The sequence below is a fragment of the Gavia stellata genome, chromosome 1 (genome assembly GCF_030936135.1).
Source record: "Gavia stellata isolate bGavSte3 chromosome 1, bGavSte3.hap2, whole genome shotgun sequence".
Taxonomy (NCBI): Eukaryota; Metazoa; Chordata; class Aves; order Gaviiformes; family Gaviidae; genus Gavia; species Gavia stellata.
In genome coordinates this window covers 12717841-12736637 of record NC_082594.1, presented here as the reverse complement: position 1 = coordinate 12736637, position 18797 = coordinate 12717841, and the positions used below count along the sequence as shown (strand labels likewise).

Genomic DNA, 18797 nt, shown 5'->3' with positions numbered 1-18797 from the left:
TATAGGTGGGAGGGCATGAGAGAGCTCTGCATCTTCAGCCATGGTAAGTGGGCTGGAGCTAGCACAAGGCGGGATCCTGGAGTAAGAGAAGCAGTTGTTAGGTGTAGCAAGTGTGGGTTTGTTCTGCCAGGTCGCTGCTTGAGCGGAGAACAAAGGTAGGTGGTGGCATGAAGTCCTCACACCCTCTCTGAGCTGAGGCAGGACTTGTGTTTAGGTGCTAAAGTACTCCTATGCTCAGCATCCCAGAGAACTGTTTTATCTAGATGGATCGCTGCTCATGGGTGGAATGGGTAGATTATGTTACTCAGTAAAAGAAGACAGGAATAAAGGTTATTCTGGTGTGTAACTGAATTCTTCATTCCCCTGGAGATTCAGTTACCAAGCATAACGTTTTTGTGGGGAGAAGATAATGAAGACCTTGTTTGGCTTAGAGGCAAGGCAAAGCAGTCTACCAATTTTTGGTGGTGGTATGTTTCTTACAGAAACCATCTTAGCGATGTTTGTGACAGATACGGCCAGTGTGTGGCTTTATGTCAGCGTGGTCCTATTCCTAAGTAATGCTGATTCTGCCCAGCTCTGTCTGCGACCTTCATTGCAGATCTCAAAACTCTCTTTGTTTTTGTTCCCACTGAACAATTTAAAAACCTGAGGCACACAGAGGTGGAACATTTCAGTTACAGATGCGTATGGTACCTACCTGCCTCAGTAGCATTAATGCATCAGTAGCTCGCCGTCACTCTCCTGCAGCCGGACTGCTGCAGTCGTGTCCCTGGCTCCCCTACCTGTTTCCTTGCCTCACTGGAGATCTTAATTTTGTTTTGCAAGATTTGCAGAGGGCTAAATCTGGGCCCAGAAGTGTTATTTTTAGAGTCTTGAAAATAGGCTAATGTACAAAAAAAGGTTTTTCTGGTGGTTTAATGAACCACTTTTGGATTTGGGGCGGGAAAGGGAGGATGGCAGTAAGATGGAGGGGCTTTTCATGTCATCATCTTAGTCATATAGGGGGCAGAGGGTCCACCTATGGTGTTAGTGTCCTCCCAGAGCTCCACGTGCATTGTCCCATCCCATTCTTCCCCCCGATCTGTTTCCAAACCTCCTCTTTGTTTATCTACTCAGTTTTCCACCCTCCTGCCACCCCCTGTCCTTCAGTGCTGCCCCAGATGTCTTCTGTGCCTGCTGCCTGCATTGTCAGCTGCACACAGATTGCATTTCCCCGAATCAATTTTAAGGAGCTGTTGATGGAGGTGGATTTCAGGAAAATGCCTACTGTTCATTTCTCGGTTCCTGCCAGGACGGGTTTCAAGTGTTCACGTTCCAACTAGGAGGCTCATTCAAGGTCTAGAGCTGGGTGGATGCTGCAAAGACCAGCACACCGGAGAAGTGTTTGTCCTGACCACGTGTGTCTCGGCCTTTTGGGAAGGGTGACCGTTACCCAGGGGTGATGTGCTTGTGTCGACTTTGAAATCATCGTGAAGGCAGTTGGTGCTGTGTTACCTGAGGTAGGTTGTGTGGCTGAGGTCAGTTGGGGGATGGGGAAAACGACAGTTTAGTCCTCAACTCTGTACAAAGAAAAGAAAGAAAAAAAGAAGGGGGGGGGAAGGCAATGGGGTAGAAGCTGTTGACCTTGAAGTGCTGTGTTTCCAGGAGGCCATCCATCCACTGCCCTCTTTTGAAGTGAGTGCAGCTTTGGATGGCTAATTCTTTCCTCTGACCCTGGGGACTCCACATTTCAGGCAGTGTGAGCGAGCAGATGGATTTTGTTAGACTTGGAAAAGCCAGTTTTTAAACCGAAAAAGCTTTCAACCTTGTCTTTAACAGAATGGGGTTGACATGGAGGTCTTTGTCTTTTGTACTGTTTGCTTCTTCCCTCCTTCTCTCCCCCATCTGCAGTACAGTGTTTAAAACCCACCTGAGCACTGCCCACCTAGTGATCATGGCAGCTGTTTGTCATACCAAATGCTTTCTATGTATCTTACCTCATATTTGTTTTGGCTTAAGATATAGCCCAGTCCTCCAAATGTTTACTGCTGGACTTGTTCCTGCTGACATCTGCAGGAGAGCAGTGAGTCCAGCTGTTCACTAAAGTGATCCTAACAGCAGCTGCTGCCTGTTTGGGGTACGGACCTTCTCAAAGAAGTTGTGATCGTGTCTTCAATGCAAAACGTATTTTTACTAATGTCCTTCCAAGATAAAAGTCCACAAAGATGACCACCACTTACGGACTAATTAGCCAGAAGCCTCTGGCTCATTTGGCATAATCCACGTATTATCCTGCTAATTTCAAGGCTGTTACTCAAGTGCAGAAATCGACACACAGGAGTTGAGAGCAGATCTACATCACAGGCTTTTGTCAGGGAGGCTGTCAGTCAGGGCTTTGATGGAATGTGTGATCTTCGGCCAACACAGCTGTGCTGACAAGAAGTCCTCAGCATAGACTTCTGCTAGTTATTCCAGCAAAGCCTTGTTTTTACTGGTATTGCTGACGTGGGGGAGGAGAAGCTTTCCTGCAAGTTGAGTGCTGCCAGTGTGAGCTCTGTCAATGGTGACCTCCCTTTACCCATCCTGTAGACGCCAGTCCGGCTGCTCTGGCAGCCTCCCTGGTAAGAGCTGGCCTAAGTGGGTAGAGTTGTGAGGTTCCTGTTAGGAAGCCAGGACTGTGCTTGCTTTTATTATTATTTTTTTATTAAAAGGCCTTTTGAATGCATTTTTTTAAAATGTACATCTTGTTCTTAAGAAGGCTTTGATCTTGTTAATCTTTTCATCTATACATCAATCTGTTGTGTGAAAATGCTGGAACGTGCTTTTATTGTGGCATGAGGTTTCTTTGTTTTTTGTTTTCATTTTTTTGCATAGTTCAGAGAATTTTTCTTCCCTGAGGCGCTCTCTCTGGCTTCATCCTACATGAAAGTTGACCACAGATGTGTCAGGTTCTAGAGTGCCACTTTAGGCCATGTCTTTGAATTTTCTTTGCAGGGATTTCCTGATATCAAATTAAAACAATTCTTTCTCTTTCCTTGCATTAAAAGAAAGAAAGCATTTCAGGCAAGTCTGCACATTCAGCTGTGAGCAGACAGGAGATCTCTCTGCCTATCTCCACCAGGTGGGATGCACGCCAACTTTAAACCCAAAATCTTGTGATTACTACAGCATGAGGCAGAGTCTGGACTAGCTTACCTGTTCTCTGTCTTTGTTATTAGGTTGAGTAACTGGTGTGCTGCTGTGGTTGTGGTCATTTGGCCGGTTCGAGGCATGGGCAACATGATTAAATCCGTCTGCATTTAGGTGCATAGACTTAGCTTCAATCTTGGTCGCTTACATATGCTCCTCTCCCCTAGTTCGTACCATAAGTTTAGACCCCAGGTTATGCTTTCGTAGTTACAGCCGTGCTTTCCTAAAATGTTCATCTGCTCGTGATAGTAGCTGTTCGTGTGAAAACCTATGTGTAAATGCAGTCATATCTGTGAAGAGTAATGCCCTGTGGTATAACTTTATCCCGAGGGAAAGTGGAGGAGGGGTCATTTGGCAGCCAAAACAAAATCAAAACTGTACCTCCTATACATACCTATCAAAATGTAACCTTTGTAACGAGTCACTACTGCTGAGCCAAATCAGGATCTTTGCAGTTGTCAGACCCTCACTGAAGACAGTGGTGTGGCAAGGTGTCTCTTTTAACTTTCCTCAGTGTAAACTAGAAATTGCTCTATTTTATAGTTTATAGCATCATGGTAACAATTGATCACTTCAACTGAGAAAGGAACCAATCACTTTGGTTTTGAGTATAACTGTGTGGACAGAGAGTTTGACATGTGATGGTGGGTTGGGGAAGGGAAAGCTGGAGTGTAAAAGGCAGCCACCTGGGAAGCGTGCTGCCAAAGCACAGAGCCTGTTTCGAACAGCTTGTCCATCGCAGACATCTTTGCTTAAACACTTGTGCATGGCCCATTGGTATGCTCAAGGATTGCGTGGAGGTCTTTCACGTGCTTTGTGTTGACCTTTCAGAGGCTGAGACACTAGGCAGTGCCTCAGGATCTTTGAATATTTGTTTTCCTTGATATTGTGGACCCGTTGCAGGTAAGCATAAACTTCTTGGTTTATGAAAACATAATGAATTTCTTTTTCTACCTCTATCTTTTGCCTAGGTCCTGAGGGAATCTAATAAATTGGCTGAAATGGAAGAACCACCTTTGCTACCAGGAGAAACCATTAAAGACATGGGTATGTGAAGAGAAAATTCCTTATTGTTTGCTGACCAAATAGAATATCCATAGAGCAAAATATCTTGGCTGTCATTGACCAACAACAGCAAATTGCTGGTGTTTTGAGAATCATGATCAGGTTGTTTCATTAATGAAGTTACTGCACATCACATGAGCCAAGGTAACTATGTGTCTCCTCTTAGCATGTAGCAAATACAAGGCAATTCAACATATCTTAGCATGAGTGTTGAGATAGGTTTTACAGCGTTGCATTTGCTGCCTCCTGACAGGACGTGGATCAACTGTTGCAAGTAGTGCTTACCGCAGAGTAACTTTGCAGGTTAACGTGGCACAATTGTGTGTCGAATTTCTATCACAAACTGCAGGAGAGGATACAGTGCTGTTGCACAGAACTTGCTGTGATATGGGGATGGGTCTTTTTTCTTTTTTTTTTTTTTATCCAGGCTTTCTGACATGCATCAGGTTTGCTTATGCACTCTAACCTGAAATTTTGAGTAAGCGTCTTTATTAATTTTCTGTGAAAGATTTTGCATTCACCAGTTTAACATGTTGCCTTCCTCTTAGAATATATGGAAGAAAGCAACTTCAGTCCAAAAAAACCCCAACACCCTATCAAAAAACCCCACCCAACAGCAGCAGAAAAACCCAACAAAACTATTTTTAACAAAAAAAAAATCCCACCTCAATGCTCAGTCCTTTTCTGTACTCCTTTCCTAAGGACTCTGAATTCATACTCCAGCCATGTACTACAGACTGACATCTAACTCACTCCACAGGCACAGTTAGCTTTCTCAGCAAGACTATGTCTTGAAGGGTTCCTGGGGAATGGTTTAAGAGATCAGAGTTATCAGTATTTTGTCTGTTTGCAAATGATGTGATGAGCCACGTAAGTCTGTAAGACTGGGTGGCTTTCAGAGTAGGCCAGACAGCAGCTGCTGGGTCCAGCAAGAAGTTATAGGTAGCAAAAAGGAAGTCTTTATTATTCATCAGCAATAATTATTTCTTTTTAAAAGTGTCAAGGAAGGCAAATGTAATTCTCTTTGTACTTTACAGGGAGGGGACAAAAAATTATTTCAGCCAACCCAATAATCTAGGGTAAGATTGGCCCTATAAAAGACAGGAATTCCATAAAGCAGGGGAATTAATAAATCCTGGTTTCCAGTATCTTTCTCCCATATGGATTCTCTTATATCTACTAAAGGCTGAGCTTATTAGACTTTCCCTTGGTAGTAGCACTAGTACAACCTCTCTCATACCTGGTATCTCTTCTCACAGTGAAGGATCTTAATGCCTTGGAGATTTATCAGATAGAGACTGCTAAAGTCATACAGTCATGGTAGGGTTAAGGTCAGAGAAGCCATGTGTGTAGGTATGTGTGTACATAGGCAGTGTAATTAAGTAAAATTATTTCCTTAGGAAACCAAGCTAATAAAATGCAAATGTGAAAGATGTGGCTTACAAGCTGGCAAGGGCAGTGTTTGAGATGGTGCCTGACATTCCTTACCTGGAAGACATTTTTCTAGCACCTTTCCTCTACACCCAGAAATCCTGTTCCTTTTCAGATGTAAATGCACACTTCTCTTATTATAGATTTTGTATTGTTTTGTTTTAAAACATTTTGAAATTACATTTTGAATAATGGGAATTCTAGTGGAAAAACCAGGCAGGCTGCCCTCACCTTTATTATGCTTCGTGAGTCTGCTTTCAAAACTCTGTCAAACTAGTCTTTGAAAAGAAGTGATTAATAATTGGCCAATAATGAAACACTTGCTTTAATTAGAACTGGCTAGAAGCATTTTGTGCTTAACTTTCCTTCCAACAAACGTGTGTACATTAAAATAAATAAACAGATAATGAAATTGCTCATGTGTATATATATATTTTTTATGTATTTTTAACGAAAAATTCTGTGCTGTGTATTTTGCTCTGAATTAGTCACTCCTCATTTTTTAAGGATCCTTCTCCCTATCCAAATCTCAAGAATCAGTGAAGACTTTGCAGAAGCAGAGCTGATGTGAGGATGATTTAGTTATATGAGTTGCCAGTGCCCTGGAGTAAGGCAGTGTCTCTTCCTCCCTCCCTCCAGGCGAAATCTCATGGGATAAAGGCAGAAGAAATTCAGGTCCCCATCCTGACACCCAGCAGCCTCACACCTCTTGTGCATAGTAGCTGTCACCTGGTTGGGAGGCGAGCTGTCCTCCCGACTTCGCACAGCCCTTGTAAAATGGATCTCATAGGATTTAGAGGGTTGAGGTTATTAAGATGGTCTGGGGGGTTCTTTCATGGATCTGGCAGCTCTGGTCAGTGGGTCTTCTTCTGAAGGGATCTCTGTGTGTTTGAGCAGTGTCATTACTTGTCGGTGATAGCGTAAACCATTGCCACGGCACAGCCTGCCAACTGCTTCAGTGGCAGAAGACGTGATGGGTCACTGCTGGGTGGCGGCGGGGGGAGGGGACAACTTAAATGTTGGCATTTTTAATTGATGTAAAACAGAAGGGCAGCTAGGGGAGGTGTTTGCTGTGGAAAACCAGCAGCACCTCTTGCCTTTTGCTGGAACAAGTCAGAAGTGTTTGAGGCCCTTTAAGAAGGGGACTGTTTTGAGTCACCATCACTCAGGCTCAAAAATAATTGAACTGTTGCAGAGTAACTTGATCACTGACTTCAGACTTAAAATCACCAGCAGTTGGGTGCTGTACAGATTCATGGCTGCTGGAAATTGCTGTAGTTACACTGGCTTTTAGCATGAGGGCCTTCATCCCAGGGCTGACTCTGCATGTCAGGCTGTGCAGAAGGACCCAAGCATCCTAAAAGCCACATGTAGAACAACTGCCTTCTCCTGTCCTTGGTGGCACAAACCAGCTTACTGGCAATCCTTAGCTTTCATGCAGATTGTTGCCAGCTTCAAATGTATGCATCTCATCTCTTCATGCATGGTGTTCTCAGCTACTGGCAATGCATTGCTCAGTTTGCAGCTGAATACTGGCTTTTTTACACAGGTAGCAGTTCTGTGCAAATGTAGGATTCTAGGTGATGGTACTTTCCTGGAGTTCAGTTTATACCTAAACTCTTACCTCCTCCACAGAACTGAAACTTGCATGTTAGCTCTAGGCAAGAACCCCAGATTAAGCTGATTTTCATTCCATCATCTGAAAAATAGAGCCCCCAAATACTGTTGCTGTCATAATTTTACTCCCATAAATAAACCATGAAATTAACAACTTTTTTTTCTTTTTTTAAGCTAAGGATGTTACTTACATCTGCCCCTTCACTGGAGCAATCAGAGGGACCCTTACTGTTACCAATTATAGACTGTATTTTAAAAGCATGGAACGGGTAAGCTTTTGAAACCATCTGCTTTTTTTGGCTATTTAATATTTAGACCTAGGTGTTCTTTGAGAGTAATCATGTGAATCATAGCTATATGTTTGGGAATATAGGTGTTAAGGGAGCAGGAGCTGGGGATTTTTCCCCCTCCCCTTTTTAAACTCACAAATTTCAACTGTCTACAGGACCCTCCTTTTGTCCTAGATGCATCTTTAGGTGTAATCAACAGAGTGGAGAAAATTGGAGGTGCTTCCAGTCGCGGTGAGAATTCATACGGGCTGGAGATTGTATGCAAGGTAAACTTTTATCTGTGTTTTACAATAGGGGAAGGGGAACATATATTTTAAAAAGTTTTATCTATAGTGCTGTAGGAAGTTCTGCGAAACATTTCAGTCAGTATGACTTCATACACTTCAAAAAACATCTGATTTTAAAAGTAATTTTCAGGATTCTCCAGCTCCACTTATTCGAGATGAGATCCAAACCTTTATTCAGGCTTTGTGCTGGGTCAAGTCTTTTCTTCGTAGTGGAAACCTAGGCCTGCATCCCACTAATACAGTTCTCAGGGTTGCCTGCCAGGCTATCCCAGGAAGATTCCAGTCATTGTGGAGTACAGGATGCCTTTCACTCACTTGCATTTTGAGAGGAAGGGGCACGTTTGCCCCTAAATCATTCACTTATGTTCACCTGCTGCTGTGCTTTGTGGTGAGGGACTGGCAGGTAGCCTTCAGTCCTCCTTGAGTCTGTTCTTTCATTTCTTTCAAGGCAGTAGATATTTCACATGTGCCTCTCAAGAACCCTTAGAATCTTTGGAAATGCAAACTTCAATAAAAATTAACAATTCACTTTCTTGTGTCTACTTACTGTAGACCCACAAAGTAGATAAAGCCACCGTCTCCAGTCCTAAATTCCCACCTCCGCTGTTCACCAGGGCATGGCCCCTCTGCTTCCCTCGGTGGCAATGTGGGAAGAGTTGGATTCTGAACCTCGTAGGTCTCGGGCGGCTTAGAGCTCTTGTCAGAGCCCCCTCAAGGCTGAAAGGATGATACTTTCTGGATAAGGGCAGATGGAGGAATGAAAATGAGCCCCCAACAGTTCTGCTCACTGCTGTGATTTTGTGGCACCAGGAAGCTAAGCAGATTCTCAAGCTGTGGGTGTGCAGAGTCAAAAGTAGTTGATATAATCTATACAAAATCACCCAGCTGCTCCCTCATCCTATTGCAGTCATGATCCTCCCTGGCTAACATAGAGGTGCTTGTGCTGGCAGGCCAATTTTTTCCCTGTTTTGATCTGGATTCGTAGTCCTCAGCCATTTTGCCTATATGCAGGTTTGCACACATGATCAGGTTTGGAGTGGACTGCGTTGTTTCCCTGGGTGGGAAACCCAGGCACAAACTATATGATAGGTATCTTGGCCCTATACAGTGTGTATATATATATATATATGCTGGCCTGCTTGGCCCAGGATATGCAGAGCAGTTTAGTGTGATAGCAGAGTAGTACAAATACAGCTTGTACATCTTGAAATGTTCTCTGTCTGAGACCAATTACCTAATCTCAGTCTTGTGAGACAGCTAAGTCTTTAGCTGTTTATCTCATTCTCTGACTTGCTGTACCGTCTTCATATGCTTCAACTTGATAGCTCATTTCCTGCTGGTGGCTTTTAAACTGTTTACTACAAGTGTTTGAGTTGTAGGCTTGGCTGGAAAATCTTGGCATCTTAGAGGTGCTTTATTTAGTTTCTGAATTTGATTTTGTAAAAGGAGGTCTTGGGTTACCGCTCTTTGTGGAAACTGTGCTGCTGTGCAAAGTGGAGGAGTTGTCAGTTTCAGTCATCCTCCCTAGTGTTCTGAGAGATGGGAGCTTTAAAGCGAGATGGCATTAGTTGCTTTGCTCGAAACTGGCTGAACTTAGGGTCCCTGTGTGCAGTAACTCTATTGAGGTACTTTGTGAGGCAGTCCCTTCCAGCTGTCTTCTGGCACAGCTTAGCCTGAGAGCCCAGTAAAAGCTAGGAGGTCTGTCTCACAAAGTCCTGCAGGTCAGTGATAGCTTGTCCTGAGTGAGGCTCTCTCCTAGACTTTGAACAGTTAGAGAGCTTCACGTGAAGGCAAGACGCTGTGATCAGGCGCGCCCGAGCACTCCCCGTGCTCCTCTGCAGTTGTGTCAGGCTTTGTTAGAGGCTGCAGACAACCACTGAACCAAGCCCAGAATTGCAGTGCAACAGTGTTCAAAGTACAATATTAAATTAGTTCTAGAAGCAGCATCGTGATGTGGCCCTATTTTGAATGCTAGCTTTTGGATTTTCTTTGGATTTTGAAGTGGTTCAGAAATCTGTGATTTGATTTCCCTCTTTTTTTCCTAGGATATTCGAAACTTGCGATTTGCTCATAAGCCTGAAGGGAGAACTAGACGATCCATATTCGAGAACCTAATGAAATATGCTTTCCCAGTTTCGAATAATCTGGTAGGTGTTTTCTTTTCAGTTTTTACCAAACGACAAAGAGTGGCAGTAAGCTTTTTTGTTCAGTCCCATCTACTTGGTACAATGTTCACCAGGGGTGCATTTTGTTGAAGGAGGAGAAATGCTGGTTTTTAAATCTGTTTTAGAATTAATTCCATAGGAGTTTAGATTGTATAGAAAACAGGAAGTCTACTATCGTGGGGCTGGATTCCTTTGTGCATGGAGAATGACTTACCAATACGTCCTTGTAACAGAGGGAAAATGTTCAAAGCACAGTGACATCCATCAGAGGTTTACAGCTAATGGTGACTGCACTGCCCCAAATCTGGAGTGCAGTTCATCTGCTCTGTCGTGTTATGACACTGAAATTGTTGCTTCAAATACTGGTTGAAAGGTTCTAGTTCTTAATATGTAAGAGAGTTCTTGCCCAAGTAGTCTTATCTTTCTCTTTTTAATAATAAACTCCTTTTGTCCATAAAGTACTACGTAATAGACAAATAAGATCGGGGTATAGAGGAAAGTACATTGTTGTACTAATTACCTGCTACAGCGAGCATGTTAATCTTTTTCACAAAGCCCTAGATGAAGAGTATTGCAGTGGGAAAAGAGAAGGACCAGTCATGAGTTATTATTTGAGATATCAAACATCCTGGAAATGGGCTCTGAGTGGGCTCTTAATGGTAAATTTTCTTTCTTTCAGCCACTTTTTGCATTTGAGTACAAAGAGGTTTTCCCAGAAAATGGATGGAAGGTGTATGACCCCACTTGGGAGTACAGAAGACAGGTGGGTATTGTGCCATGTCGTTCCTCATCCTCTCTACTCTTCAGAAGTGAGGCTCTGTGCAGCAATATAATTACAGGTTGCATGGAATGGAGAATGATCCTGCTGACAAATGTCGTGCAGGCTGGGTTAGGACATTGTTCTCCACACTACAGTGATTGATGACAGCAGTACAGCTTTAGAGGTAGTAGCATCCACTGATGGAGATTGCTCAAGCTGCAGAGAGCTGACTTTAGGCTTTGGTAGAAAAAATTATCGCTCTGGCTTAGTCATCAGCCACTGCTGGCAGTGAGGAATGAGGAATGTTTTGCAGCTACAGACATCCCATTGTTGAGTTTCACACCTCAGCTCTTGCTTGTATCAGTTTTAATTCTTTCCAGTTTTCTGTAAGATATCTCAAACAGGAACTTGGAAGGGAAAAAAAAAAATTAAAATTAGAATGCCTTCATTTTCTTGGGGAATCAGCATAGGGATCAACCTAGAGAGTGTTGTGATTAACCGTAGCTTGGAACAGACAGTTGTTGTGTGTCTGGAGTAGATCGGTCAAAGGTGTTAATGATTGTGAAGTGGCAGGCTGTAAATTAGGAATACTGTGATAAAAACTTGAGTGGAATTAGGAATACTGTGATAAAAACTTTCTCCCTGGGGGAAAAGATGGGAGAATTTTGGTTTTTATAATTAAATCACTCTTGTTATAAAATTCTCAAGTTGAGGAAACAGTGCAATTTGGTGACAGTTTTGCCCTGGCACAGTAAACTTTTGTCTCATCCAGATCTGTCAGGATAAAACCAACTTTCCTTTGTAAAATTAAGAAATTTACAGCCATGTAATTTAAAGATTTATTTGGGTCTTTCCCATAAAGCAAACCAAAACAAGACGTCTGTCCTAGTCTGATTGTTCATCTGATTCCTGACATCCAAAACCTAAGGAAGGGTTTCATTTTCCTAGCTTAGTCTTCTAAAAGCTGGGCATGCCTTCTAAATTCGTTATCTAGGCCTGTCATTAACAGATGGGGAAAGCGAGCTTCACTGTTGGGGGTGATTTTTTCCTTCCTAAAATAGCTCCCTAAGATAGATTGTTGGCTTCTAGGCTGCTAATTGAAAGTGAAATGTATCTTACCTCTGCTATCTTCATTGCAAAAAAAGTGTATGTTTTGCAATGAGATACCACAATCTAAAATCCTAGCAGAGACAAACACCGATCACTTGTAATCAATGACACACATTGTGTCTAAGGTCGGCTTTGACTAGTAAGAACAGGTAATGTAGTGATTATTGCTTTGTTTAGAATTTACCTCTTTCTTGGTGGTTATTTTAAGGAAAGATCTGTTTATAAAGAAGGATCTGCAGCCAAAGCTGTATGGGAAATATGCTTCTTTACAGGACTGAGAAATTTGGAGTAAAGACTAAAGATTAGCTATGCTATCAAAATAATCTCCATGGGAAAGCACAGTGTTCACTTAGCCAAGTTTCAGTTAAAACAGGTGAAATACAAAAGACGTTGTTACAATACCTGGGAAGAAGGAAGGGTGACCCTTGAGAATTTCAAGGTAAATTATTCCAATTTCTTAATCCTGGCATGTCTCTTTTCAGAATACAAGCTTTTCTATCCATATTAGTTTTTATATTGTGATTGACTGCACCTTAAATTTGGCAGGAACTTGGTTACACAGTGAAAGGATACATATATTTACATGCATGTGATTTTCAGCTCTTCATGGCCTTTCTGTAAAGAAAATGGGACTCTGGGCCGTGGTGTCTTTGTTTCTGGTCACACAAGGTAGCACTGCTGTGTGTAAAGCATGTCACAATTGAGACATTGCTGCAGCATGTACTTCTTTTGTTGTGACCTGCTTTTGTATCATTTTTGAGCGGACAGGAAAAACTTGGCCTGACAGCTTTCATGTCAAGAAATCAAACTAATGTCCATATTCTGAAGCCCTCAGTCATTTGCTCACATTGGTAACTGCAAAAATGAATCCAAACCAGGAGTTTTTTGCAGCCACGGCCTATCTGAATTTTACCTGTGATGGGCCACAGTCATTCCCATTCCAGATCACGTAATCCATCTGTTCCAGTAGCTTATCTCTAAAAGTGACCAACACCAGCTGCTCAAGAAGAGGCAAACCGTACTGTGGTAGATGTTTATGTTGTGATCTGGCCAAGGGGAGAATTTCGTCCCTTTCATTAGATTTGATTTATGTCCTGCACTATGAAGCTTTATGTCCCCTCCAAAACTTTTAGGTATTTCAGTCTGTTTATTTAATTTCAGCATTTATAACTATGGATGTTCAATTTATCTGTGTGAATGTCTTAGCCTTTTTTCTTAATCCAACCAGGTTCTGTTAAAGCAATAACAAATACTACACTAAATCAGGATTATGTCCTGAAATGGCAGCAGGGATTCGTTAACAGTGAAACAAAACTGGCAGCATCAAATCAGATAATGGGATTACCTGTCTCTGACAGGATGAATTGTGATCAGAAATAGAAAAGCAGGACGTATGCACTATCTGCAGGACCTTTTAGAATTGGTTTAAAAACTGTTAGAGAAGAGCTGGCCTAGGGCATAAGCAGCCCAGCAATATGGCCAGGTGTTAACTTGGTATATCTTAGGCCAGGAAAGTCATTGTCCTGTGGGAACAGGGATACAGAGAGAGGGGAGCGGAGCAAAACTAGAAGCCAACTACCAGGCATCTAGAAAAGACTCTTAGAGTAGGATCCATGGTAGGATCTATGTTTACACTGGTAGACATGGCAAGTTTGCATGTGGTATGATTTATTTATTGTAATTTTTTTTCGGATTAATATAAGTGTGTTGATATGATAGAGATTGTAGCAATTAGGAAAGATATTCAGTAAACCCCTGACTTCTCTGTTAGCATTCTTGGGAAAGATGGAAATATGTAACTTATTAAAAATCTGTGATTGTGTAAAACTATGGGGAGTAATAAACAACCTGTAGAGAACAAAAGGAACTCAGAGAGGTCTGGGATTTAGTTGGTAAATGGAATCACATGTGGCAAATGAAATTTAAAACTGAAATTGCTCCCTGATTTTTATTACACGCAGGCTGGCAAAGTATAAAACAGAATTGCAAAGTGAGTAAGACTCAGCTGAAACCAAAAGGCCTTGAGATGCCTTTGGAGTAACTTAAAGCTTTCATTTTCCTTAACAAGGTGGGGAGCATTTGGAAAATATTACAAGGGATTGTGAAGCTGGAAATGTGTGATGTTTCCCTACAGAAGTCATGCTCGTCTAATCTTATGCTCTGGTCTTATGTACCAGGGAGCCACAGTGTAGGGCTGTGGTTGTGGCTTTCAGAGAAATTCAGAAGAGGAGCTGAAATGTTTTGAGGACAAAAGAAGTGCCCAGCCTTAGTATACAACCAGAGTGGGAAAGGTAGAGCATGAGAACAGCATCCTATGCATGAATATTGGGTGTAACTTAGGGGAAAATGAGAATTGAGTTGTTAAATGTCCCATGATTTAACTGAGATACTGCTTATGCTAGGTATGTCTCTACTGCAAAATGGATCACAGCTCTCTTGTGCTGAGTGGAGACAATCTGAGCTGAGTACATGGCAGAGGGACCAGCTTGGCTCTGGCAGCTGTATCCTGTGTCAGTGTAGGGATGTGCCTGAGCTCATGTGCTCAGCCTCTTGGTATCTCATGGCTCAAATCAAGTTTGAGAGGCACTGCTGGTGTGTAACTGTTTACCCTCCCTGCCTTGCCCGCTGCAGCTCAGGGTATACCCGTGTGGCTAAGCTCAGAATCAGTCTGCTGGATCCTGTAGAGAGATGTGACTGTGTGTAATTCTAGCAAGGAAACTATTTTTTTCCTGTCAGTGAAAGTTCATCATGTGCTTAAGCTTAAACGTCTGCTCTGCAGGGTGCTGGTTTCAGTGCCATGCTGGTGTGTCTTCAACAGTTTTTCCCTGCAAACGAAGAAACTCCTTCTACAACATGTGTAGATCAGTGTGATAACTGAGCACAGGTCATTAAAGTAAGGCATGAATGACTACCCAGAGGGAAACCAAGTCTGGTTTGTGTGTGGAGATGACACAAAGCCTGCGTCTGTATGGTTAGATGATACAGTCGTAAGGAGTGTTCCCGAGCACTGGGACACCTTCATCGCAAGTTCCAGGCATAGCTTCAGTCCAGGCTATTACTGTCCTTCTTTTGAGTGAGTGTGTTTGAGCATCTTTAGCCACACACAAAGATACTTTTCCAGCAAGACATATGCAGATTGAGAGTATGAAGCAATTATTTACTGGCTAACACACAAAAAAGGTAGCTGAGATTTAACTAGCTACTAGGCTGAGCATTAGTACTCTCCACCTCAGAGAAGGCATCTGAAGAGACTTTCCGAGCCAGGCAGGCACCAGTGAGAGGAGAAGGATCAGCCTCTGCACCTTGCTCGGTTGGGTTGTTGTTGTTGACATCTTCCACCAGCACCCAGATGACCCAGCTGTTGGCCCTCACCCAGTGACTGCCTACTAAACTTGCAGTTTTTCCTTTTGGATTCTATACCATTTCATGATGTTGTTTTCCCTCTTCAAACTTTGAGCTACAAGCAATCCCCATCTCAACAATCCTCTTTCTCTATCTGCAGTTCTACATTTCTTGCCTTTCTATATATTTTCACACAGCTCTTTCACATCACTTTGCAGTGTCCTTGGCAGTCTGAGCCACGGTTGTGCAACTGGGCCACATCAGAGCTGGATCCTGGAAGAGACAGTCAGGCCCTTGTGGAGCAAAGATGAGAGACGGCTGCAAGGCCAGTTAGCCAAACTGCTCCCAAACTTGGGCACATTTCAGAGGCTGACGCAAGTCAAGGATCACCAGTAGGCAGTTTGGACAAACTGCCATTTTGAGAATAAAAGAGTTGAATAATATGGATGTGAGGTGCACTGTGCCAGCTGGTCTAAGTGAGAACAGTCATAGGCACATTTAATTTACAATTATAGATGTGGTCATGTTGCCATTCTCACTTTGTCCTCTGGAAGCAACTGAACACATGAGTTCCCCTGAAATCCGGGTCTACTAGTGGTGTTAGTTCACCTGGAGAAGACAAACCTTGTGCACCAGTCAGGGCAGCAAGCCCTGGTCACTAATGTGGACACCTGGCAGCCGTGTTCCCTAGCAGTTTCTGGACCATCACACCCGCTGTTAGTGAGGCGTGCCTGGGTTCCTCCTGCAGGTGCACAGGCAGGCAGCTCCCAGAGCTGGTCCTGAGCCTGCAGAGGCTTCTTGAGTTACATCTGTAAAAGTTTGGGTTGGTTTGATAGTAGGCTTTTGGGTGCTTACAACTTTCCAGGAAGCAGTGAAATGCATCTTGTATGAGGAAATACCAATGTGCTTTGTATCATGTTTAGCTTTTTCTATTGATTCCAGCTGGAGAAAGCACAGATCTGAAGGAGCATGAACAAATGCACAAGATACACTGCCATCACGGCAAACATCCTGGGAAGATGCAAATTCGGCTCCTCTTCTAGCCTACTTTGCTTATTTCTGTCTGCTTCGAGTCCTTAGCGAAAGTCATGATCTGAATCCAAAGCCCTCTTTGGGTGGTGCTGTGATTCAAGGCTCCTGTGCCAGGGGAAAGGAGACATTCCCTGTGATTCAAAGGAAATTTGAATGCTGATACATAGCATCTTTTCTTTCTCTGAGGGATTGTCATGGATTTTCCTTGTCTGGGCTATTGCAGAAGGAAGACTTCATTAGAATTTGTCAGAGTGGCAGCTGAAAGACTTAGAGCTTTGGAGGTGTGGGTTCTGGACCGAGCAGCATGTGCTGAAGCTGTTGTGCCCTGCACTGTGAACAGGGTGCTTTACAGTGCCAGCGACTGCTTGATCTTCTCAGTGAGCACTGGTAGTGTTGCAGGGTAGAATGAAAAGGAGCTCTTCTTCCGTGTAACTGCTTGTCAGCTCCCATTTTCCTTGCCAAGGGTGTGCCGCCAGCGTAGTTTTAATTCAGGTTTGGGGGAGTTGAAATCTCCAGGCGTTGCTGATGGATTCATTGCACTGCAGTCATGTACTTACTAGGACAGGACTGAGAACAATTTAGTCATTTGCCATTAGTTCACTTCCAGATAGTAACCAGCTGGATCACAGCTGATGGACAGCTGAGAGCAAGAGTCTCACTATTCCCTGTTTGACAGCAAGGCTGGTGGACCCAGGGGATTCTGTCCTTACTGTGTATAGCTGGTAGACCTCTGAGCATGTTTTACCCATCAGTAAGCTTGGACTGTGTATACATACTGTTTGATTCCTGTTTCTGCCACTTTTTAGCTTCAGGCAGTGCCAAAAACAGCTTTCCTTTAGGGTTTTGGGGTACTCATGATCCTGGCAGCTCTGCTGATTCCTTGTAGTAACATTTCCTTCCCAGGGAGGGCCCCAGGACCAAGGGTGGTTCACAAGCAGGGTGTGACTGTTATTAGACAGAAGCTCTGTCCTCTCCTCAGATTTCTAACCATGACCTGTTTTGACAGCGTGACTCACCGCTCTGATGGGGAACTGGTTGCAGTCTGTGTGGGTCAACCATAATTACCACAGCTCGTCTGACTTGTGTTAGTTTTATCATTTATTTCCTGTGGGAGCCGCAACAGTGGTAATCAGTGTCCCACCACCCTCCTTAAAATGAACTACTGTTTATTACAACAAAAGCATGTATTGTTTTAAGAACTGATGTTCTTCTAAATCAGACTCTGCTTAACAGTCTGGCCATGTTCACTGCATATAGGAACTGTAGTAGATCTGCCTTCCCCACAGAGATGCTTTGTGTCGGTGCTCACCCCTGTTGCAGCATGTGTTTGTTTAAATCTCTCCTTGAAGGCACACAGTAGCAACCACACCATTTTGATCTGTTAACTCCCAGCATCGGCCAGGCTAAGTCTGTGGGTTGTAAGGATTGTCCCCATTGTGCTTTGGCTGTTACCTGGACATTATCATCTGGGAAGCTGCTGAGTTGCTTCCCCATCAGGGCATGCTGAGCTCAGTGATGTGTGTATGTGTGTGTAGATGCCCTGCTCTCCCAGCCCAAGTCAGACTAGTACAACCAGAGAGCTTAGTCTGAGAGGAACATGGGAGTTGCACATCGCTGTCCAGATCACATACAGTCACGCAGACAGAGACATAGAATTACTAGTTTTTTGGTGGATTAGGGGATTGCACAGCTGTGCCACAAACACTGAACAAGACCTGAAACAGATTGATTTTTCTGGGGAGTTTTATTGCTTGTTCTCCCTGCTGTCTTCCCCTCCATCCTGTCTGGTAATTCCACTTTCCATCCCCAGTTTCCCCCCGCCACGTTTGAGCTAAGTGCTGAGAGAGAAGTGAGGACTGTCAGTCACCCGTTCTGTCCTGCTCCTGGCTCTCCTGTAAGCACCATGATGAGAGCAGGAGGTATGTTAAAGATGCTTTCAGGGGGATCACCTGTCTTGCCACATCTGTAGCCTCCACAGTTCCTTTGCCACAGGTGAGCCTGCCTGCAGTCTTCTAGTTTTCCTGTTCTTCAGTGACCTGAGCAAAACATCTACCTCTCTGGGAAGTAGGTATGTGTGAGATGCAAGTTACCAAGATAATGCAGTCCCAGGCTCCAGCCCTAAATCTCCTTCATTAATAAAAGTTGCCTTAAATTTCAGGTCTGGGGATTTGGCTGTGCTGAGGTCTCAGAGCAACTCATTTGCTAACCTGCTGTTGTTTCCTCTTTAGGGAATTCCTAATGAAAGCTGGAGGTTGACCAAGATTAATGAGCGCTATGAGCTGTGTGATACATACCCTGCCATTCTAGCTGTGCCTGTAAACATTCCCGATGAAGAATTAAAGAGAGTAGCATCTTTCAGATCAAGAGGACGCATACCAGTGAGTGTGACAAAAGAAGCCACTTTGATGTGGTTTTGTTACATGCCTTCGGGCCATAAATAATACCAAGATCAGGCTGAGTGGATTCCAGGGAGCAAATAAATGGTCAATGGATAATGAAAAGTGACAGCAACATGTTTGAGGAGTTAGAA

The 18797-nt window shown here is 43.4% G+C and overlaps 1 protein-coding gene across 1 annotated transcript in view; it reads left to right on the top strand.

Annotated features, from left to right (window-relative positions):
- MTMR2 (myotubularin related protein 2) overlaps positions 1–18797 on the top strand; it is a 64817-nt gene that overhangs the window by 35206 nt on the left and 10814 nt on the right. The window contains exons 3-8 of the mRNA XM_059826726.1: positions 4140–4215; positions 7456–7550; positions 7727–7837; positions 9904–10005; positions 10703–10786; positions 18496–18645. Of these exons, the coding sequence (XP_059682709.1) occupies positions 4170–4215; positions 7456–7550; positions 7727–7837; positions 9904–10005; positions 10703–10786; positions 18496–18645 (588 nt within the window). The 5' untranslated portion in view covers positions 4140–4169. The remainder of the gene's footprint in view (positions 1–4139; positions 4216–7455; positions 7551–7726; positions 7838–9903; positions 10006–10702; positions 10787–18495; positions 18646–18797) is intronic.